Genomic DNA, 20,961 nt, shown 5'->3' with positions numbered 1-20,961 from the left:
ATTCAACCATAGAATATACTCATCTAGAGCAGAGATGAGTTGGGAGATTACTCTCGGGCAGAGTCACGCGACCTGTCCTCTGCTGCCCCCGGTGGAGGATGCGGACGGCTAACGTACTTTCACCTGTTGCCCCTCAGTGGCAGCGCAATGAGTGCGAACTGATAACAATGCGAAGCAGGAGTTACTCATTTATTTTTACACAGTCCAGACATAGTCTATGGTAGCATTTTGATCCCGCGTTGTCACAATAGTTATTGTTAATAAGGTTATCAAGTTATTATGCCTGGTGTGTCAGAAGATTCGTCTAAGTTTTCGCACAGGGTGTTCAATAATGATCCCCTCGAGTTTCAAGGTTATGTTAACAAGAAGGTTATTGTTACGGCCCGAGATTCGAGTGTTCACACGGGAATTGTGTACACAGTCGACCCGGTATCGGAGAGGTTAGATTACTCTAAACAAACTTTGTATTTTTGCCATATTAATGTTATATTTATAGAGACCCTCTTTTTACAGTGTTGTCCTAGTTACTTCGGAAGAGAATTCAGAACTTCGGTTAAAAGTGATCCTCGGACATGCGGTTGAAACGATCGAGGTATCATCGGAGCCTGGAAGAATTATACCTGAGCTCTTTGCAGCACCTACCATTAAAATGTCTCAGCCAGAACTTGCGGAAAGGAAGAGAGCGGTTAAAGAATTACTGTCCAATAACCGATTTCCAGTTGAAGAAGAGAATGATGTTCTACGAATAAAAGGGGTATTATCGATTGAACCTCCTTACGTACCTGCATCTTGCATCTGTACCAATGAAATAATCCTGAGGAGGATACAAAGTCTTCTTTCCCAAGCGCCTGACTCGGTAAGCTAGGTAATTTAATAATAAGCTCTTTACGTAATAGTAATAATATATTTTACATAAGATCTTTGTACTAATTAATTCTTATTATAAAAATAAACTTGTGGTCGTTAGGAATGTGTAAATGTGCAGTAGTAATTACTAGTTGGGAGGATAAGATATGTTTGCAGCACGAACTGTATCTTAGTACTTTGTGTGTAACATAAAAAACTTAATCTGTAGCTACGAAGGTTAATTACCTAAAATCCTTCATGTTACATAGATAATACTTTACACTTTGTGCGTGAGAATACTTTGAGGAGAAAGTACTGTAACAACTGCATTAAGAATTAATGAAATGTACTTTTGATTGTATTGCAAATGGGCATTTGATATTCAATATTCAATATTCAATATTTCATACAATATCGGTTTAGAGTCAGTATCGACAACAAAGTGACTTCAAAATGTGTTTTGGCAATTCTAATGGCAATCTGAAAGCAGAGGAAAGGAATACAGTCTGTGATAAAATGTTACCTTTCCTATTGATCGGTGACTAGCCTGTTATTTATATTGATCTATAGACCTTAAATGGCAGTTTGTTAAAAAAGCTTATTTATATAATTGCATACACGCTGTTTCCTTGAATTTTAACATAACTTTGAGATATTCCAATCCTTGTAAAAGAAAATATTGGAAATGGTTCCAAATGCCACGGCGCTGAACATTGGTCAGGATTTTACCAATCAAAATCTTGAATATTAGAACAGCTCCCTGACATAGAAACCAAGTTTATATATAATTTTTGTATAACCACATCATGCAAATTTAGGAATCTCATAACCACAAAACAGAATTCTTAATAAAATCAATTAGCAACTGTTGCACTTAAAGCAACTGCAATTGGCAGTTGCAAAATGGATACAGCATCTCGACATTTCAGCATCTTGAAGCTCGATTATCTATCGTTTCCAAAAACTAGTGAATGGATCACATTGCATTACAAGATATAAGTAACTGGTATTTAAATCTAATTGAACGCTTCTAGTACTTCAATGTCTAACCTTCAACTTTGCTGCGACTTAGAAAATGACAATTTAGATAGTACAACAGTTCGATAAATCGATCTATAAATACGTAGCATCAACTCACTAATTACCGTACGGTGTTACGTGGTACAGTACTCTCTTAAGGCAACGGTAATGTTATAATCGAAGATTCGATGGTGCTGGTCTCTGCAGACAGTTGGGCAAAGCAGCTTATAAATAAAGTAGGCTATTCGTCTCTAGGTAGAACGCTGCTAAGTGCATTCTCCAAATGCGTTGCAACAATTCGGACTCACTTGGTCTCTTTGCACAAAGACCAGCTCACCTCATCGTAGAGCTATGAAAAAAACTGTGTGCTGCTCGTTAAGTGTATCTTCCTGTTTTCTGACAATTGTAAACTGCAGTCTATAACGGACATACGATTCGCCTGAAACGATTTCTAGGTTATGTCGAGTAGGTATCCCATGCTGGCGATGCAAATACTTAGAGCAGTCACACCGAATGGGTATTGCAGATGCATCGTGTTCCCTGTTCAACTATCCTTACCAACGCGTCTCTTTACTGCCCTTTTTTCCCCAACTGAACGTCCGAATCTTCGGTAAAAAGCACGAGTCGAACGACCTAGACACTTGACATGGCTCGTCTCGTTTGTCGCGAAGTACGATTTGTACCTAAGTTTCTGGCGATGTGCTGAAGCTCGGCTATCTTAACGAGTAATTAGAAAACCCAATTGTCTCTATCGGTTCCTTACATTACGAGGTAGGTCATTCGGTATCACTGCCCGAATAGTAATCTATCGGATTCGAGTCGCGAGGCTTCCTCGAATACTTTAGTCCCAAAGTATTAGCCATCTCCTCGACATTGGACAACACCTGGGGGAAGAAAAAAAAAAACACTTCTGAACAGGAAGACGATTTAAAACCAATATAAGGTGTTACGAAAGGAAAGTGAGGAGTAAAATTTTATAAATATTTTGACGTTTTATATATATAGAATGACCCTTTCATGTCACCTTAACAAGTGTCTATTATCACTAAATGTTGGCTTACGTAGTCCAATTGTTCCTTGGTATGTGCAGCGGACAAGCAGAAACGTATTCTGCCCTCCATGAGTGGAGTCGCGGGAAAACCGACGCCCACTGTTGCTATCTTCCTCGTCGTAAGCGTCCGCACCACCGCTCTGAAGAATTCAAATGAAATGTCATGTTTCCTTCTTTCCTCCATGGTTGAGCTGATTTCAATCGACTGATTTTGTATCTTTATAAATCACTCAAAATTAAAGACAAAAGAATCAACGTTTCTGTCCTACAAAATCCGACACAATTCAGAATCTTTAAACATCCTGATTTAAAACAAAACCCGACGATTTTTCATTTCTTTTCCTTTAAATGAATAGTGATCGTTATGGACTCTGTTCTTTTCCAGTGAAAGTGATGGAAGAAACGGCATACCCGATTTTCGAAAAGAGGTACACCAGCATTGGTACGACCGGCGAGTCGTCGTTGCCGTAGATGATGACGCCCATCTGGTGCAGTCTGCGACGGAAGTACCTCGTGTTCCTGGCGAGCTGTTTCGTGCGACGTCGCCCGATGTCGGTGCCGTCCTCGCCAGAGATTATTCTCATCGCGGTGATGATCTGCTGGGCGACCGGAGGAGACATCGCCGAGGCGTACGTGTGAGCGTGGCTGTGCACCCTGAGGTGATCGATCAATACCTGAAGACGACGACAATCGGTTAATGCAACTCCCTCGGACGGCGTATAGTATTTAATTTCCGTTCCGGATGTCGCTTTTTGTACCTTGGTTCCGGCTATGTAGCCGCCGGCGGAGCCGAAGCTCTTAGTGAACGTCCCCATGAGAATGTCGATCTCCCGGGGGTCTATTCGATAATAATCGCACACGCCTCTCCCGTGCTTCCCCATGGCCCCCGTGCTGTGCGCTTCATCTAGATAAATATAGGCCTAAAATAGTGCAAGAGAGACGTAACGACTGACTCGTTTTATCGATGTCCACCGGAGAGGTGAACGGCAGGCACAGTGCCCTGGCACGCACCTTGTACTTCCTCTTCAGCTCGAGGATCTTCGGCAGGTTCACGATGGACCCTTCCATCGAGTAGACTCCCTCTACGACGATCAAGATCTTCCTCCAGGGTTTACCGCTGTCGGGCTGGCCTAACACCACGCCCTTTTGCAGACACTCCTCCAGGTGGTCAATGTCTGGAGACGGGCCGTGCGGTTAGTGTACGAGTTTCGACATTAAAGAATCCAGAGAACGCAGCGGAACTCGTGGCTGCCGATTTTATGTGGCTATTCTCGTTTAACGTGAAGTCGAAAAGTCCCTTGCCATTTTTTGTCTACGACTCCTGGTTAACTTGTAATAATTTATTGAACCACAGTCAACCGAACGCGTGGATCAGTCGCACTCTGCCGTCCACGACGCTCGGGCGGGCCCGGTTGGGTGTTCTTTGACTAATTGTTACAGACGAACTATGCATCGTAGAGGAAAGTTGTATAGGACTTTTTCGACTCCAATTTTAACGGGGATAGCTACATAAAATCGTTGGTCATGGATCCCGTCGCATCCCGGAGTTAGGACAGAACGTGTTCCTCACTGTTGTGCTTGAAGACCCTCGTCACCGCGCCCGATAGCCGGAGACCGAGGATCAGGGACGCGTGGTTCTTCTCGTCACTCAGTACCAAGCATCCTTTGCCAACCAGGGACGGGAGATTTAGAGAATTAGTGGCGAAGCCCATCCCGAACACTATGGCGTCCTCTACTCCCAGGAACCTGGCCGTCTGCTTTTCCAGCTCGTCGTGGATCGCCAGGTTTCCTTGAAAATTGACAATTGCTATTATTCCTGAACTCGGATATCTTCATTGTGTATGCAAACGTCCATCGGAAGTCTTGTACAGATATCGAAATCAATGTTTACCCAATTCGAGGCGAGTACTGCAGCTGGCGCATCCGAACTTCTTCAGGGTCTCGATGCTCTTCTCCGCGCAGGTCCCCGTCGACTCGGCGAATCCTAGGTAATTGTAGGAGCCCAGGTTTATGCACGGCGATTCGGTTCCGGTGAATCTGACGAGGAACTTGCATTTTAATGTCGGACGAAGCCGCTCGCTCGCTCGTAACGGGGCTTGTTACGGCTGACAATGATCGTTAGTTAAGCTATTTTACGGGAAATTAAACGAACGCCGAGTACGCAGTTAAGATACACTCGGATTCAAGGTGAACGATACCGTGGCTCGAGCTGGGGAATACAAATAAAATGAGTCATTGGTTGTTAAACGCACTTCAAACGGCCCGACAGCGTTCTTTCCTCGGTTTTTTCGCAGGCCCGGAATAAGGTTATCGCGAGCTGATAATTGTGCCCATAATTATGATAGTGGTCTAAGTCATATATTTTTTGTTTCGAAATTACATTGAATTAATTTCGTTTGAAATAATATGGCGTGAAATAACTGATAAACTCATTTTTTTTTTTCAATTTTGACTTAGACCACTTTCATAATTATGGGCACAATTGTACTTACTCGAATGTCCAACCGTAATCGCGAGTAATTCGGTCCTTCAGCGTCACCATTGCTCCTGGAACGGAGCAGATAGGGCGATTCCAGCAATCTCTCACCCTTCGGTACACATATCTGTGATAAAAGCTCTCGAAGCTCTCGAACAACGGCGTGTAACCCTGAAAAGTCATTACATTGTACATTTCGTTAATTCCGATACGATCACGGTGTAATACTCGAATTGTTTATTAAAAAAAAATCGGGAATTTAAGAAACGTAAATCAGTCGATTAAAATCGGTTATTTCATCCCCTTAACTTGTGCGCTCGAGTTAATTCGAGCGGCGTTGTATTTTATGCTACTATAATTTTTCACCCTCGAATATAATCGATAATTTTATTTTTTTTGCCAAGACAATGTTCGTGTTTTTTTTTAAATAAAAAAAAAATTATTTTTTTTTTAATCTGTGCGTTAAGGGGTTAATCGAATGATTTAAATCAGCTCAGCCGTGGTGTAAACCCAGTTGAGCAAAAAGTCGACCGCAACGCGACTCGCCACTTACGAAGGTAGTACAAATTGGCGACAGTCTCATTCCCTCGTTTTATCCCGGTCGGTTCATTATCCTTGTCCTTACCTCTCTGTTCTGCTCCCGGGTTACTTTCGGCGTGAACAACAATTGGTTTATAAAGCCCAGGAACATGAGGACGTAGAAACCGAAGTGCGTGAGGGCGGCGGGAATGAAGGGCACTTTCTCGCAGCTCTCCTCGAACTTGACCCCCTTCGGCGGTTTCCTTTTCTTCAGGCTCTGAAAGTTAAACGACTTGAAGATTCCTTCGAGGATGCCCTCTGGACTGTTAAAAAAAAGAAAGAAAGAAAGAAAAAAAGAAGTATCGATATTTTATAACATTTTATAAAAATCGACACGTTATTAAATTAACTCTTAAGCGAGTTTTCGATATCTTTCTCAGACATAATACGGATTCGGTATTAAAGAAAAAAAAAAAGGACCACCCAGACTGTGCGGACTCTCTTCCCGGCATCTTATGTCATTTTCGAATGCGATTCTCCGACCGTGAATTTTTCCGCGGTTCCGAAAAGGGAATTAATCCCGAGTTACCCGCCCCTCTATGGATCCGAGGACGAGGTAAATCCCGGCTCCTCGCTTTTAATAACGACCAATTGAACGACATCCCGCCGCGACCCGGGACATTCCACCGCCAATTGCCGTGCCGAGTAGTCCCATGGTCGCGGCGAGCACGTGTCCACCTTGCGGACCAATCGCGGGCCGGCTCCAGGGGAAACGGGCCAATCGCGAGCTGGCTCCAGGGGAAACGGGCCAATCAGAGCGCGCGGACCGGCGCGCGCAGTCCCGCGGTCACGAGCCTCGCCTGGCTTACCGTTACGCTGCCGTTGCTCTTTGGCGCGTAGTGGCCGTTAATCCTGCCGTTGAGGACGGCCTCCCCGAGCGGCGTTATCCCGTTTTTGAGGGGCCCCTCGAGGTCCTTCCTCCTCGAGTCAAGGCCGGCCATGCGATACCTGGCGGTGGCCATCTTGGATCGTCGACCGGTGTGCCGGAGGTGGCGTCGGGTGCGAGACGTGCGCGCAGGACGTGTGAGATGACTCGCCTCACCCGTGGCCTCGCGCTGCCTACGTACGGCGCCTGCGCAGTGGCCCTCGCGTCACTCCCCGCGGTTTCGTCGAGTCGCGCCACCGGAATGACGCGCTCTCATTGGTCGCCGGCCCGGAGCCCTCCGCCAATCCTGGACCGCCGCTGAAACCGGAAAGATGCGTCATTCGAAGGATCGAGTAGTGTTTTTGAATTTTTATACGTTTAAGGTGACATGAAAGAGTGGCATATATTGGCTTGATGCATAAGTCACTGCGCATTTTTTTAAATATAAAAATGCGCCCAGAAATTAAATGTTTTAACGTAACGTTATATGTTATTTTAAAGAGAAATTTTTCTTCTACAAGACAGTGTTTTAATATATTTTTTAGATTTAATTTTTGTGCCCATTTCTTGTGCCTATTATCTGGTCGATTCTCGAAAAAATTTCTCTTTAAAATAACACATAACTTTATGTTAAGACATTTAATTTCTGCGCGCATTTTTATACTTGAAAAAATGCGCAATGACTTATGCATCAACCCAATATATATATATATACACACCAAAAAGTCAAAGTATTTATGAAACTTCTCTCCAAACTGGGTGCACCTAATAATTCCAGAACTTATGCACGAAATTTCAATTTTTCGAAAGAAATGCATTAATCTCGGAGAAGAACAGAGAAAAAGACATTTTTTTTTCAGAATCTGAAATCTAGCTAGAGGGTCAATCAATCTTACCGACACGTGGGGTAATCCCAAGAATTCCGGGACGAGAGGGGATGATAGAAGTTTTGTATGTATCTCCCATTGGAATATTCGTGGTGTAATTGTGTACTCCTAGTTTCGCGGAAATGCATTTACAGCCCCTTATCTGGTAGCGATATGTATGCGTATACCACGTGGGTGGGAGTTTCGAACTTCCGGGGATTTGAAAAACTCGGCTTACGAGTACTTTCCCGCAACTCGACGGGGACGATTCTGGCTGGTGACTAATCGATTATTCGACGTTAACGCCGACTCGGGCGACGTGCTGATAAATTAAGAAGGAGCTTCGATTTTAAAAAACCTCGAGACAGGCACGATGTCGCCGCACTTCCCGGAAGCACATCAGGCCGAATATTAAGACACGTATGACGTCATAAAAACCGAGTATTATCACTTAAGGTGCGACGTAGTACGCGCGGAATTTAATTTCTATACTTTTTCCTTTGTTTTTTTACGTGATTGCGATTCTATGGCGATAATTCTAGAAGGGGAGTAAATTTGCATCGATAGGTGCCTCTACGTTATCACTCTTTTTGGTCACCTGCGCTTTATTTTTATCACGCCCATCGCGTTGCCATGTTACGGTGCCCGGTTAATAAAGAGGTGCACGTTAACCCGAGTGCTGATCGGCAATTTTCTAACGCTGTAAATCGAGGAGCTTACTTTCAAAACCGGCGCGACGTAGATCATGTTCCCGCCATGGCGCGAGAAAAATGCGAAAGGTATCGCAAGACCGATTTTTGCCGTATCGACTAAAATATTTAACCGTTTTCATGTTCGAATTTTAAACGGTTTATATACAGGGGGGAAAGAAGTTCACGCAAAGGCGGTGGAACGTTTTAAGATCAAACTTTATACGGGTTTCCCAGCATCGTGATTAATTTAAAATGATTTGGACATTTTTTTTTTTGGGATAATTTTAAATGACACGGATTTTTTTCCCTGATTTATAATGATTCAGATTTTATTCGGTTAATTAAAAGCGAGATGTTGAGATGGTGGTTTTAATTTTTTTTTTTTCCGTTTTGGACGGGAAGTCGGCGAAGCCGGATAGGGCGCGCAATTCCGCACAGGTGATCGATGGGTGTTACTGCGGACCGGCGCTGCGGATTCCCGTTAGCCGTGCGACCTGCCGATATCTCCTCACCACGCCCCATCCCGCCTCCCGGTCGCGGGACAAACTTCGGACAGATTGTGGCCGGCCGGTGGAATATTGATTCTGCTTAATTAAGAAATACCTTAGTTTACCTCTGACCAGTGGAAGGGACGGCCGCAGCTGCAGACCCGTCCTCACGGAGCGCGCTCGCCGTCTGACCCTCGGCGCGTCGGGTCGGCCCGAGTGCACGTGCACTCAGCCAACACGGTGCTCCACATACGCCCGGGAGCGTGCGCGCGCAGCCGGCGCTTCGCGCTACTTTTCGAACCACGGTGTTCTCGACTCGCGGATCGAATAGATACGGTCCAGCGCGAATCCAAGACCTTCGACGAGTCGCGAATCCGTTACGTTCCCCTTCGATGGGGCAGGTGAGACGAGCAGTTGGTGTTTCCTGCCTAGACTGGTCGATAACTAGACCTGCGATTGGTCGAGGTGCGAGATGCCCGCGCGGCGCGGAATTCAAAGATGGCGGCGCCGACGCCAGTCGGGATTTCCTAAGTTTTTCGGAAAGGGTCAGGTCAGAGTCTTGATAATTGCGTGCATAGGGGTTTTAGAGAGACAAGGGTGTATGTTTAAGGTAACCAAGTGGGGTGTCTTGAGTTCCACATACGTAATTGAATTTCTCCAAGAATTTCGGAAATCAAGGGGTGGCGCGCGTGGGGAGGACTCCCCTCTTGCGCCGCTAGTTCGCCTCGCGACGCGTAGAGAGAAGATGGCGCTGCGGTGCGCGCGCACCGCCGCTGTGAATCCGGCTTTAACCGCACTTCTCCGTACACCGGTGGTGCGCGCTTCGCAAGTGCGTCTTGCCCGTCGAACGCGTCGTGTGTGACACTTGACAGCCGGGAGTGCCGGCAGGGACGAATTTCGAGATACGATCGCGCATCTTAACGGCTGCCGAGGAGCCGCGTGAGTACACTCGCACCGGCGTCATCGAAAAGCCAAGCGAGGGCACGGCGAAGGTTGGTTGACGGGCCGCGCGTCGCTCGATTTTCGGGGCGGTTGCCCGCTCAGCGTTTCCCGCACATCCTGGTTTATGAGCCCGGGCGGCGGTACATTTGCGGCACATCTCGCGGCGACGCGGACGAGTCAGGTGAGTTCTCTCGCTCCTGGCGGGGAAGTGAGATAGTTCACTGTGAGAGTTCTCGATAATTCACTGCCCGGGTGCGGTCGGCACGTTGCAGGAGCGTCATGGAGCAGCAGAAGGTGACCGAAGGGCTGGCAGTCCAGGAGGAGGCTTCGAAACTCGTCGACGTGGACCCTCTGGCAAGGATGAAACGCGACCACGAGTCCATGGACGACTTTGAGCACCTGGAGCACGACGTCGGGGCCCGAGCCGAGTCTCAGCAATTGATAGACCTGCCTCCAGGGACCACTGCGTCGGAGAGTGCTTCAGGTGGGCCTGATCAGGGGGGTCCAGGAAGTGGGTTCGGAGCGAACCTCCTTGACTCGAGCGTGCCTCCAGGAGAGGAGGAGCTCAAGCCGGAACGGACCACTCCGGCCACGCCGCCACCCTCTGCCGACTCGGAGAAACTCTCCGACCCTGCTCACCAGCTGTCCGCACCACTGGATAAGCAGCTCGACCAGGTCGCCCAGCTCTGCCTCAAGGAGGCCACTGCGGCGTTCATGGAGTCCGAGAGGTCGCCCTATGGTATGCCTACGAAGGATTCCAGGGTGTCTCCTGGGGAACGCGAACCCGAGAAATCTAAGGAAGTTAAGAACGACATGCTCGGTGAGTTCGGCAGGTTCGGGGCTGGCTTAGGCCAGGAGAAGAGGAAGGCCGAAGAGACGGTCTCTTCGAAACCTCATTCCGGGTATCCTGCGGAAGAACCCTCGCAAAGGGTGCACGAAACCCCTCAGGAGAAAGAAATTGCTGGAACCACCAGGTCGGACCCTAACACGAACTTCTTCGATGAGAAAATCAGCGATGCCAAGACCGAGGCACACTTCCTGGGGCCTGTGACAACTTCGGTGCAACCTGTCCCTGAGAAGGCACCGATCCTCGACTTCTTGAGGGAGGATCCACCCTCTGAGAGCAAGCGAACCGCCAAGGGCTCCACCGATGAGGACTCTTGGAACCTTCTGGAGAAGCCGGACAAAAGCGAGGAACGCGACGCCGCCGTCGAGGAGGCTGTCTTCCAGGGCGCGCCGACCAAGCCGCTGCCTCCGCTTCCCAGGGAGGCGAACGCACAAGAATCGTCTGATCTTTTCCCTGAAAAGCCTCTTCCTGATAAATTCGTCATGTCGAACGACTTCCTCGGAGCGGAAGCTGCCCGGGGAAGGGCTCCTCAGCACAGTGGCACCGAATCCGGGGACTCGGAGTTCGAGTCCGAGCCGGAGCCGTCCCCGGCGAAGGTCTCCCTAGGGAGACCCGCGCAACCCGCCCCACCCGCGAGACCCACCGAGAGGAGAGAGGAACCCGCGAAGATGAAACTCCCCTTGAAGAAGAGGGAAGAGGTCGACGAGATCGCCCCCAAGCAGATCTTCAGGGACATGGGACTCGGTGAGTGTTCACTTCTTACCATGTCTTACCGATTTTTGCATTCCCTTAAACAATTTTATCAGCCGATGTGGTATGATAAAATTTTTCGTTACTCATAGCTATACGCATCGGGTGCAACGTCCTTCTCTAGCAATAATAAATTGCGTATCGCTCGCTCGTTATTACCGTTGGAAATTTTATAAATAAGGTCGTTGTAAACAATTTTCGTTTCTCATCGTCGGGATCTCTCAAGGAGACTCCGAGAGAGAACGATTTGGATTTAGCGAGGCAGCGACCCGTTTTCTAAAGGCTTTCTACTTTCTTTTAGTAGAAGAAGCCGACGGCAGTTGTTTCCTCCCCCCCCCTTTTTTTTTTTTTTTTTTCCTTATCCCAATTGGGTCAGGACATGAAGTAGAGACGCACGTTTTTACACCGAGAGAAAAATTTCCGCGCCGTTAAGCTTCGTTTCCTTTGACTTAACGCGTTTCCTCGAAACCCGATTGTACTTAACGGGTGCGGCCCACGTGACTCGATGATTCATCCCGAGCGCTGGGGTGAAACGTCCTTAATAATTCGCCAAACCGAATTTTCTTATTAATTTTCCGAGCACGAGGTAGATACACGTTTTTAACCCTCGACGAGAAATTTACACGGAGTTAGGCCTCGTTTTCCTCAGTTAAACGCGTTTTCTCGATACCCGATTGTACTTAACCGGCGCAGCCCACGTGACTCGATGATTCATCCCGAGCGCTGGGGTGAAACGTCCTTAATAATTCGCCAAACCGAATTTTCTTATTAATTTTCCGAGCACAAGGTAGAGATACACGTTTTTAACTCTCGACGAGAAATTTACACGGAGTTAGGCCTCTTTTTCCTCGGTTAAATGGGTTTTCTCGATACCCGGGTGCGGCCCACGTGACTCGATGATTCATCCCGAGCGCTGGGGTGAAACGTCCTTAATAATTCACCAACCTTAATTTCCTATTTAATTTTCCGAGCACAAGGTAGAGATACACGTTTTTAACCCTGGACGAGAAATTTACACGAAATTAGGCCTCGTTTTCTTCAGTTAAACGCATTTTCTCGACACTCGATTGTACTTAACGCGTGCGGCCCATGTGACTCGATGATTCACCTTGACCGTCAGGGTGAAACGTCCTTAATATGTTGATAAACCGACTCCCAAGAGACGATGTCATCTCGTATTTGCAACGCAATGCACTCGAATATATTTCACGAAGATGAATATATTTTCTCCGCGAAAAGGGAACGAATTATCCTTTTTTTTTTTCCCCCGGGGAAACGTTTGTGAATATTTTCTGAATTTAATTCGCCGGATCTCTCGCGCCAAACTTCGCGGGGCTTACAACGTACATTCTTAACTCTGACTCACCGGTGCCATTCAAGCCGATGCGTGGACAATCTTTATTAATAGAAACGCCAGTAACTCCGAGAGGGAAGGTGACAACAGGCGGGATTTTTCTAAGGATGCTGATAACCTAACAACTGCATTAGCTCGGTCCATCGTTAAGGTGATATGAATGGGACATTATATATATAAAATATTTATAAAACCTTTCTCCAAACTGGGTGGACCGAATCATTTGTGCCCATAATTATGAAAGTGGTCTAAGTCATATATTTTTTGTTTCGAAATTACATTGAATTAATTTCGTTTGAAATAATATGGCGTGAAATAACTGATAAACTCATTTTTTTTTTTAATTTTGACTTAGACCACTTTCATAATTATAGGCACATTTGACACTTCAGCACGTGATTATGAAGGCCCCGAGGAAGAAGATGGTGCTCATGAGATTTCGTTAAAAAAGAACAAAAAAAAATGTATTCTTGGTCCTAGTCCGAGATGAATGAAAAATTTCATCTTTTTGTCTTTTTTCTTCTTTCTTTTTTTCAAAAATTAAATTTCAAGAGCACCGCGGTCTTTGTTAAGGCCCCCACAATCACGTGCTGAAGTGTCCAACGATTCGATGCATTCAGCTTGGAGGAACGTTTCATAAACATTTGAACGTTTTATATACATAACCCTTTCATATCACCTTAACCCTCTATGGGCCCGTGTAACTTTCAGGCCATATTTTAAATGAAAAATTTTTTTTTCATTTGCATATATAGGTTCCTAATTGCTGATTTTTCGTTCCCCGAATTTTTTTTTATTTATTGAAAAATTCGGCCCATAGAGGGTTAAAAGTTCGACCTCTTTAAGAAAGAACGAATCGGGGGAAAAGTGGGTCTCTCTTAATTCTGGACTTCTTCCAACTGTCCTCGAACGATTTTTGGAATGCCAGGAAGGATGCCGAATGTGCTGAATTTTTATTTTTTTTTATTTTTTATAAAAGCACGAGGATTCTCCGAGGACCTTGATTGGCTCCTTGGCCCTGGAACGTCTCGATGAACGAAACGCGAAGGGGTTAAATAAAAACCTCGCCGCCATTGGGTGCATCGTATCATTTGAAAAATTCATTTTTTGTAGCTTGTAGACAAGATTTATAAATCTTTTCGGGTTTTAATGTACGGAATGACCCTTTCATAACACCTTAAGGATTTTTATCTTTTCATTGTAGAACGTGATTCTTCTCGTGTATCGATTCTTCGCCAGGAATCGATTCACTAGTTTGCAGGAATCACGTGGGGATTTCTAGTGGAGGTTCTAAGCCCGATTATTCCGAGGAATTATCAGGACGAGACGCAGGGCGGTAATTGTATAAATTTGCTATCAGTCTGGCCAGAGGAGCGGAAAGGCTCGGAGGATCCTTCGATATTCCACCTGGTCGATTCATACAGTCGATCATAAATGATTTGCACGCAATCGCTAATCGGGCTAAACCTGGAGGTGGACGCTAACGAGGGCCGAAGAGGTCCTGGACGAGGTGTACACTGTTCAAAGAAAATTCTTAACACCTTTCATACGTAACGTCGTAATGAAACTATAAATTTGACGTCTTAAGGTGAAGTGAAACACCCTTCAGATCGGTCGATTTGAATACAACACTTTTTTTTAAGGGTATTAGACGAAACTGTTCGAAACATTGACACATCACTCGTGACCATCTAAGAATTGTCCTTGTCCACCTTAACAGTGAATCCATTTATCACTAGAATTCTATTATTGAATTTTCATAACGTCACGTTGTCATCCTTCTGAGATTCTGCCGAGATATTAGAAATTTGATATTCCAGGGTCATATCTACTAAATTCATGATATATGGTATAAATCTTATTTGAAAATTGTTATAGAATTTTTTTCTTTTTTTTTTTCTTATTTCATCAATGTCTGACTTGAATTGCGAATTTGCAAAACGTCGACCCACTGGCGACGGTGGACGTGGGTCATTCTTGAATGCCACAATTTATTTATTTATTTTTTTTTTACGGGATACATTGGTGCACTTGAATGCCTTCTTTACGGATATTGTGCTGCCAATGTATCATGGCATGATATTCATGTCCGTCAGTGTACACCTCGAGCCTAGAAGCCACTTCCGCTTGACTACAGTCGAACGAGTGCCGTATCGACTTTTACGGACGTTTCGACCGTAAATCACGCTCTAACGGACATTTCGTCATTTCCTGCTTGTTCGTTAAATATTTTTATTTATTTATTTCTCGCGAAAATCACCCAAGGTATGGATTTAACCTTTGAAAGAGACAGGTCCGATTTTTAGGGAAGTTTATTTCATTTTAATTACTTTTCGTGTGCATTTATATTAGGTTGTCCCATAAGTTCCTTCCTTTTTTTTCATAGGACTGAATACACGATGTGGAAGGAACTTATGGGACAACCTAATATTTTGAGGTCTTATGAAACTATCGAAATCAGTCGGACAAGGCACTTATCGTTTTTTTTCTCTCTCTCGAAAATCAAAATTTAGAAAGTGTGTCAGAGCATTTCTTAAATGAAATTTTAGGGAATTTGGTGGAATTGTCTTTAAAAAGAAAAACTGACACTTACTAATGGATGTTGATGTAGACATTAATGCAGGCGAAGTCTCTGAACTCTCTTAACGCGTTCTTACTGTCACTTTTTTTTTTCTAATTTTTTTTATTCACGCGACCGCGATAGTAGGTTAATGCCACTCTTTACGCGGACGTATCAATTACGTAAATCACGCGTTGTGACATAATCTGTGATACACGAGGAGTGACTCGCATTCTCTGGAGAAAAGGAATCTCAAGTGCAATTCATCTCAGATGCAACTCGGTCAAATAGAACTCTGGTTTGTCTTTAATTAAACATACATTATTTGAGAGAGATCCTTCTACCTCCGGGTGCGAGTTTTAAAATCTACTCGCTGCCCTCGCAGGATATTAATATCCAATTTCCTGATATTTTTGGAACGCCCTAAGTCGCTCTCACTGCTGTTTTAAGAAACTCCGTTCCGAGCTGCACTCGACGTGGCTGCAAGTTTTTCTCTTTTATTTATTTTTTTCCCCCTTTTTAAATATTCCCAGCTTAAGCCGTACTAAAAGCAGTCAGGAAATAGAACGAAATTGTTCTTAGAGAAAATGGATACTCATTGAAATTTCATTTTTCTTCGTTTTTATATAAGAACGTGCACCGAGGAATATTGCGGATGCACATGCAGTTGACTCGGGTGCGTGCAACGCACACCACTGGTCGGATTCTCATTTATTTTTAATAAATCAACTGACCAATTCACGAGCAATTGGTAGAATGTAATATCGCCATTTTATATTGACGAATGGCAGGGTCTCGAAATATATGAGCGGTGGTTAATGTGCGTCGAGGAATATTGGATGCACATGCAGATGACTCGGGTGCGTGCAACGCACACCGCAGGTTGGATTCTCAAGTTGGTCCCTTTACGTGGGTCGTGTCATATCGATCCAGAGACAGCTTCGAGCCCTATCCCCAACCCCCCTTGGCGAGTCCACGAAAAGAATCCTTAAAGTCCACGAGACGCAATAAGGCACGCCATAGTACACTTCCTGCGACATTATCCATCCTTCCGAATTTTCACGGGAAAATATTTAAAATATTTCAACTTTGCGGGAGGGTAGCGAGAAGGAAGAAAAAACCTGCGTTTATTCCCCGGGAATATTTATTTGAAATTGTCGCACCTTTGACGTGCACTCATTGCTGGTCAATGGGTGATTCGTTAGGTCGCAGAGAATTAATTTCTTAACGTCGAGAAATTTCATTATGGATTATATAATAAATATTTAAAAGATTTAAACTTTGCGGGAGGGTATCGAGAAGGAAGAAAAAAACCTGCGTTTATTCCCCGGGAATATTTATTTGAAATTGTTGCACCTTCGACGTGCATTTATTGCTAGTCAATGGGTGATTCGTTAGGTCGCGGAGAATTAATTTCTTAACGTTGAGAAATTTCATTATGGATTATATAATAAATATTTAAAATATTTCAACTTTGCGGGAGGGAAGCTAGGAGGAACAAAAAACGTCCGTTTATTCCCCGGGAATATTTATTTGAAATAATTGCACCTTTGACGTGCATTTATTGCTAGTCAATGGGTGATTCGTTAGGTCGCAGAGAATTAATTTCTTAACGTTGAGAAATTTCATTATGGATTATATAATAAATATTTAAAATATTTCAACTTTGCGGGAGGGAAGCTAGGAGGAACAAAAAACGTCCGTTTATTCCCCGGGAATATTTATTTGAAATAATTGCACCTTTGACGTGCATTTATTGCTAGTCAATGGGTGATTCGTTAGGTCGCAGAGAATTAATTTCTTAACGTTGAGAAATTTCATTATGGATTATATAACTTTGCGGGAGGGAAGCTAGGAGGAACAAAAAACGTCCGTTTATTCCCCGGGAATATTTATTTGAAATAATTGCACCTTTGACGTGCATTTATTGCTAGTCAATGGGTGATTCGTTAGGTCGCAGAGAATTAATTTCTTAACGTTGAGAAATTTCATTATGGATTTTTCGAGCAACGTAAGGCGTTTTATAAGAGGACCTCGAGTGAAGACGATTTTCGAAATTGGACTCCGGGACGATTTTTTATTTCCGGCCGTGTATCTCTGGCGAGGCAGGTCCGATTACAACGTAACTTCCGTGTGAACGGGCCTTTATACAGTAGGCGGCGGTTTCCAATTCGAGTTTGCCGAGCCGGAATTATTTTCGCACGCGATTCCGGTATCTCTCCCTTCCGATGGTTGCGGGGCTTTTTTCAGATTAAAAAGTCTCCACTTTCATTTCCCGGTAGTAGATTCTTTTTTGTCATTTTTTTTCTCCCCGTAATTTTTGCTCCATTTTTATGGCGAATTTTCGGCTGACGTATTGGACTGCTGAAATTTCATGCATATCGGTTTTTGTTGCACTCGTGAGTGTATATGTGCATATACGAGGTCTTCTCCGTGTTCTTTTTTTTTTCTCGCGACGCTTTAAGCTCTGCTCACACAATCAAAACCGAGCACAAAGCCGGCTTTCCAACGAGTGTGATAAACGGTTTGCTGGCCTGCAGGCTAGGCTTTATTAATCGCCGGTATTTCCTTTTATTTTTCCTTCTTCTTTTTTTTTTTTCTCCTAAGCCGCCTCTGTCGTGCCACCTTTTATTTATTCTCGCCTGACCTGTATTATAATTTCCATTAAAAAGGTATATACCTTCTCGATAGTCGATACTTCTCGTTGCATACTTGACGTGAAAATGGGATATCCCTTTTAACATCGGGTCAGTTTTCAGACTTTTGGCCGATGGATTAGATTAATTAATTTCGAGAGAGTGTATTTTTCGTTTTTACGTGAAGTTTATATAAGAATAATCGTTTTTACGTGAAGTTTAATAAGAATAATCGTTTTTGGACTTCACGGCCGGTCTGAAGAAAAACAAATGTTGCAGATAGTTTCTGACAAATGCAATTCCCGTTTTCTCGTCCCTTCTTTTCTCTAGGTCGAGCCGATACTTAATTTCTTTCTCCACTTCACCGTTACATGAAGTTTATGTAACTGCATGTTCGCGTAAAAAAATGATCCTTGACAGCCGATGGTAAACAATTCATAACGGCTGCTCGGTAAATAAAACAAAAATGTTTGATAGGCTGGATGGACTGAGAACAAAATAATTAATCGGGCCGAGGACATATGTGCCCATAATTATGAAAGTGGTCTAAGTCAAAATTGAAAAAAAAATGAGTTTATCAGTTATTTCACCCCACATTATTTCAAACGAAATTAATTCAATGTAATTTCGAAACAAAAAATATATGACTTAGACCACTTTCATAATTATGGACACATATTTCTTCGAATATTTGTTACGTTTCGTCTTGACATGTCTAAGTACGCTTGAAATTGTAGTTAAACGACATTAGTACAAAAGCATCTTGTTCTCGTTCTCAGAAGAGTATCATTACGTGCCTTATTTTGGCTTCGGGTTCACTCTTTTTTTTTTCTCTCTCTTTTCAATTGCGCATTATTTTCAACATTTTCGCGTAATTCGACGTAATCACCGAAATTAAGTGCTCTAGATAAAGTTATGTAAAGACACGTGGTCTCATGGCTGAGTCACCAAGGGGCGAATATTTTACGATATTTCTTATTTCCTGATAAGATAGCGATTAACGCTCACTTGTCAAGGTATATAACAAAAGGGGGTTAAAAGTAAAGCACTAATTAGAATCAGTATTTCTCGCATTTCTCGTTCGGTAGAAATGAAGAAACGCTGTTAATAAAAATTGCACATCCAAACACTAAACTCCAAAAAAAGGTCCAGAAGAAATTGTTTGCAATGTCAGAATTTTTTTCAAAGTCTCCGTTCGGCCACATTTTTTTTTTGTATCCAGTACATATTCTTCTAGAGTTAATTATCTTTAATAGTAGAAAATGTGCAGGCTTACCCGAATCTCGATTCTTTTTTTTTTTTCCAAAAATGGGAACTTTATCGGGCGCTCACTTGTCAAGGTATATAATAAAAGGGGGTTAAAAGTAAAGCACTAATTAGAATCAGTATTTCTCGCATTCCTCGTTCGGTAGAAATGAAGAAACGCTGTTAATAAAAATTGCACATCCAAACACTAAACTCCAAAAAAGGTCAAGAAGAAATTGTTTGCAATGTCAGAATTTTTTTTGTCTCCGTTCGGCCACATTTTTTTTTTTTGTATCCAGTACATATTCTTCTAGAGTTAATTATCTTTAATAGTAGAAAATATGCAGGCTTACCCGAATCTCGATTCTTTTTTTTTCTTTTTTCCAAAAATGGGAACTTTATCGGGCGCGGTCAGTGGTGGTAGAGAAATCCTTTTTCTATGGTCTTTTTTTCGTTTTCGTCTCGAGGAAAGTGTTGGATATTCTAAAGGACGCGTCTAACTTTCTTTCTCACTGGAAGATGGCCCGAGATTTTGGGGAATTTTCTAAATGGCGAAATTACTAGGAGCGAGGAGCGAGGAGGGAGCCGTGCTCGCTCACTCGCCGACTTGTACTGCACTAAGAATAAGTCGAGTAAAGAGTACTCGCGTAGTGCACGGGAACGTTCGCTCTATCTACAATACGAATGTCACCTAAGCGATACAAATCCAAAGCTCTTATCAATTGCTGCCTATCACTCGTAATACCTCGTTAATTTTCTTTTCTCGTAACTTAAGTTTCGCGTCGAACGTCTTAATGGTACCCAGGGGAATGCATTACCCGGGGAATTCTTTAAACATTACCATGCATTAATGTCATAGGGATTTCCATTTTCTTTGGCCACTTTCCTTATCAGTGAGGACCCTTTACTGCGTATCGGGAAATTAATGGAGGCGGGAATTTCAAAGCCATTCGGCTCGCCCTTAAATTTCGAGTAATTATGTTTTCTTTAAATTGAATTTCTTTAAGGACCCTTTTTTTTATTAAGTCCTCAGGTTTAACGAGAGTGACCGTAGCCTGCACCGAGTGACCTCTTGCATGACACTTGCACCGACAAGTGCACTCTCTGTGCAGGCGACAGTACTTGACTTGTACTTAAGGAACCTCTGTGCGACAATGACGGGGTACTCGACGCGATATTACCCTCGATAACCCGACAATTGACTGGAAATAGCTCGACTCCTTGGGAAATTAATCGAAATTTACACGGGACTTTAAGAGGTTACACCACTTTGACCCACCGAAAAATTACGGTTTTTCAAGAATTTTTTTTTCAAGAATTAAAACGTTTTTATCCAAATTAAAGAACAGTAGGGTATTGTACTACTATTAAAGAACAAAATATTTTTTTGGTATCTTTTTTATTTACAAAAATGACGGCTTGAAAGGCGATTTACCGAAGCGCTGTGAAAATCGATGATCGTGCGGTGGGCACGATAACTCAGTCCAGGTTTAAGCTAGATCAATGAACCAAAAAGAATTAGTTTCTGTAGCCCAAAAGCTAGGGAAATACGTAGCCGTTTTCAATATATGCATTTTTCACAAAATAGCATCGATTTGAAAGGTAAGATACGTATTTTGCCCTAAATTTCGTTAATTAATGTTGCATAAAAAACGCGAATATCAATACATTGAAAAAACCATACGTATTTCGCTAGATAAACATATCAGGAATAAAATAAAAAAAGAATCAAGACGATTGATTG

The 20,961-nt window shown here is 43.6% G+C and overlaps 3 protein-coding genes across 10 annotated transcripts in view; 2 read left to right on the top strand and 1 right to left on the bottom strand.

The window, feature by feature from the left end:
* The first annotated feature begins 232 nt into the window (after window positions 1–232).
* Window positions 233–3,399, top strand: LOC105695101 (gem-associated protein 6). Of its 4 annotated transcripts, none has more exons than XM_012416424.1 (3): window positions 233–440; window positions 514–856; window positions 3,303–3,399. In XM_012416424.1, exons 1-3 carry the CDS (start codon window positions 280–282, stop codon window positions 3,303–3,305), a joined length of 507 nt encoding a protein of 168 aa, XP_012271847.1. In that variant the 5' UTR covers window positions 233–279; the 3' UTR covers window positions 3,306–3,399. The 4 variants fall into 4 exon arrangements, with proteins under 4 accessions (XP_012271847.1, XP_012271837.1, XP_012271829.1 ...); XM_012416414.2 differs by having other exon boundaries at window positions 514–865; window positions 3,303–3,369; XM_012416406.1 differs by lacking the exon at window positions 3,303–3,399 and adding an exon at window positions 2,957–3,050 and having other exon boundaries at window positions 514–865.
* Window positions 1,176–20,476, bottom strand: LOC105695091 (serine palmitoyltransferase 2). Of its 3 annotated transcripts, none has more exons than XM_023432184.1 (11): window positions 19,571–20,476; window positions 6,782–7,155; window positions 6,019–6,189; window positions 5,410–5,564; window positions 4,809–4,954; window positions 4,488–4,706; window positions 3,929–4,092; window positions 3,676–3,837; window positions 3,329–3,591; window positions 2,928–3,057; window positions 1,176–2,750 (listed from the first exon to the last, which is right to left on the bottom strand). In XM_023432184.1, exons 2-11 carry the CDS (start codon window positions 6,932–6,934, stop codon window positions 2,643–2,645), a joined length of 1,671 nt encoding a protein of 556 aa, XP_023287952.1. In that variant the 5' UTR covers window positions 6,935–7,155; window positions 19,571–20,476; the 3' UTR covers window positions 1,176–2,642. The 3 variants fall into 3 exon arrangements, with proteins under 3 accessions (XP_023287952.1, XP_012271798.1, XP_012271807.1); XM_012416375.2 differs by lacking the exon at window positions 19,571–20,476 and adding an exon at window positions 8,999–9,129; XM_012416384.2 differs by lacking the exon at window positions 19,571–20,476 and adding an exon at window positions 9,009–9,124.
* Window positions 9,676–20,961, top strand: part of LOC105695059 (reticulon-1-A) — a 41,712-nt gene continuing 30,426 nt past the window's right edge. For 2 of the 3 annotated variants that reach the window (XM_012416311.2, XM_012416301.2), the window contains exons 1-2: window positions 9,676–10,006; window positions 10,098–11,416. In XM_012416311.2, the coding sequence (XP_012271734.1) occupies window positions 10,105–11,416 (1,312 nt within the window). In that variant the 5' untranslated portion in view covers window positions 9,676–10,006; window positions 10,098–10,104. The remainder of the gene's footprint in view (window positions 10,007–10,097; window positions 11,417–20,961) is intronic. The other variant, XM_012416320.2, reaches the window with a different exon arrangement.

The sequence above is a fragment of the Orussus abietinus genome, unplaced genomic scaffold (assembly GCF_000612105.2).
Source record: "Orussus abietinus isolate OABI.00-Male unplaced genomic scaffold, Oabi_2.0 scaffold197, whole genome shotgun sequence".
Classification (NCBI taxonomy): domain Eukaryota; kingdom Metazoa; phylum Arthropoda; class Insecta; order Hymenoptera; family Orussidae; genus Orussus; species Orussus abietinus.
This window is presented reverse-complemented; position numbering and strand designations above follow the sequence as displayed.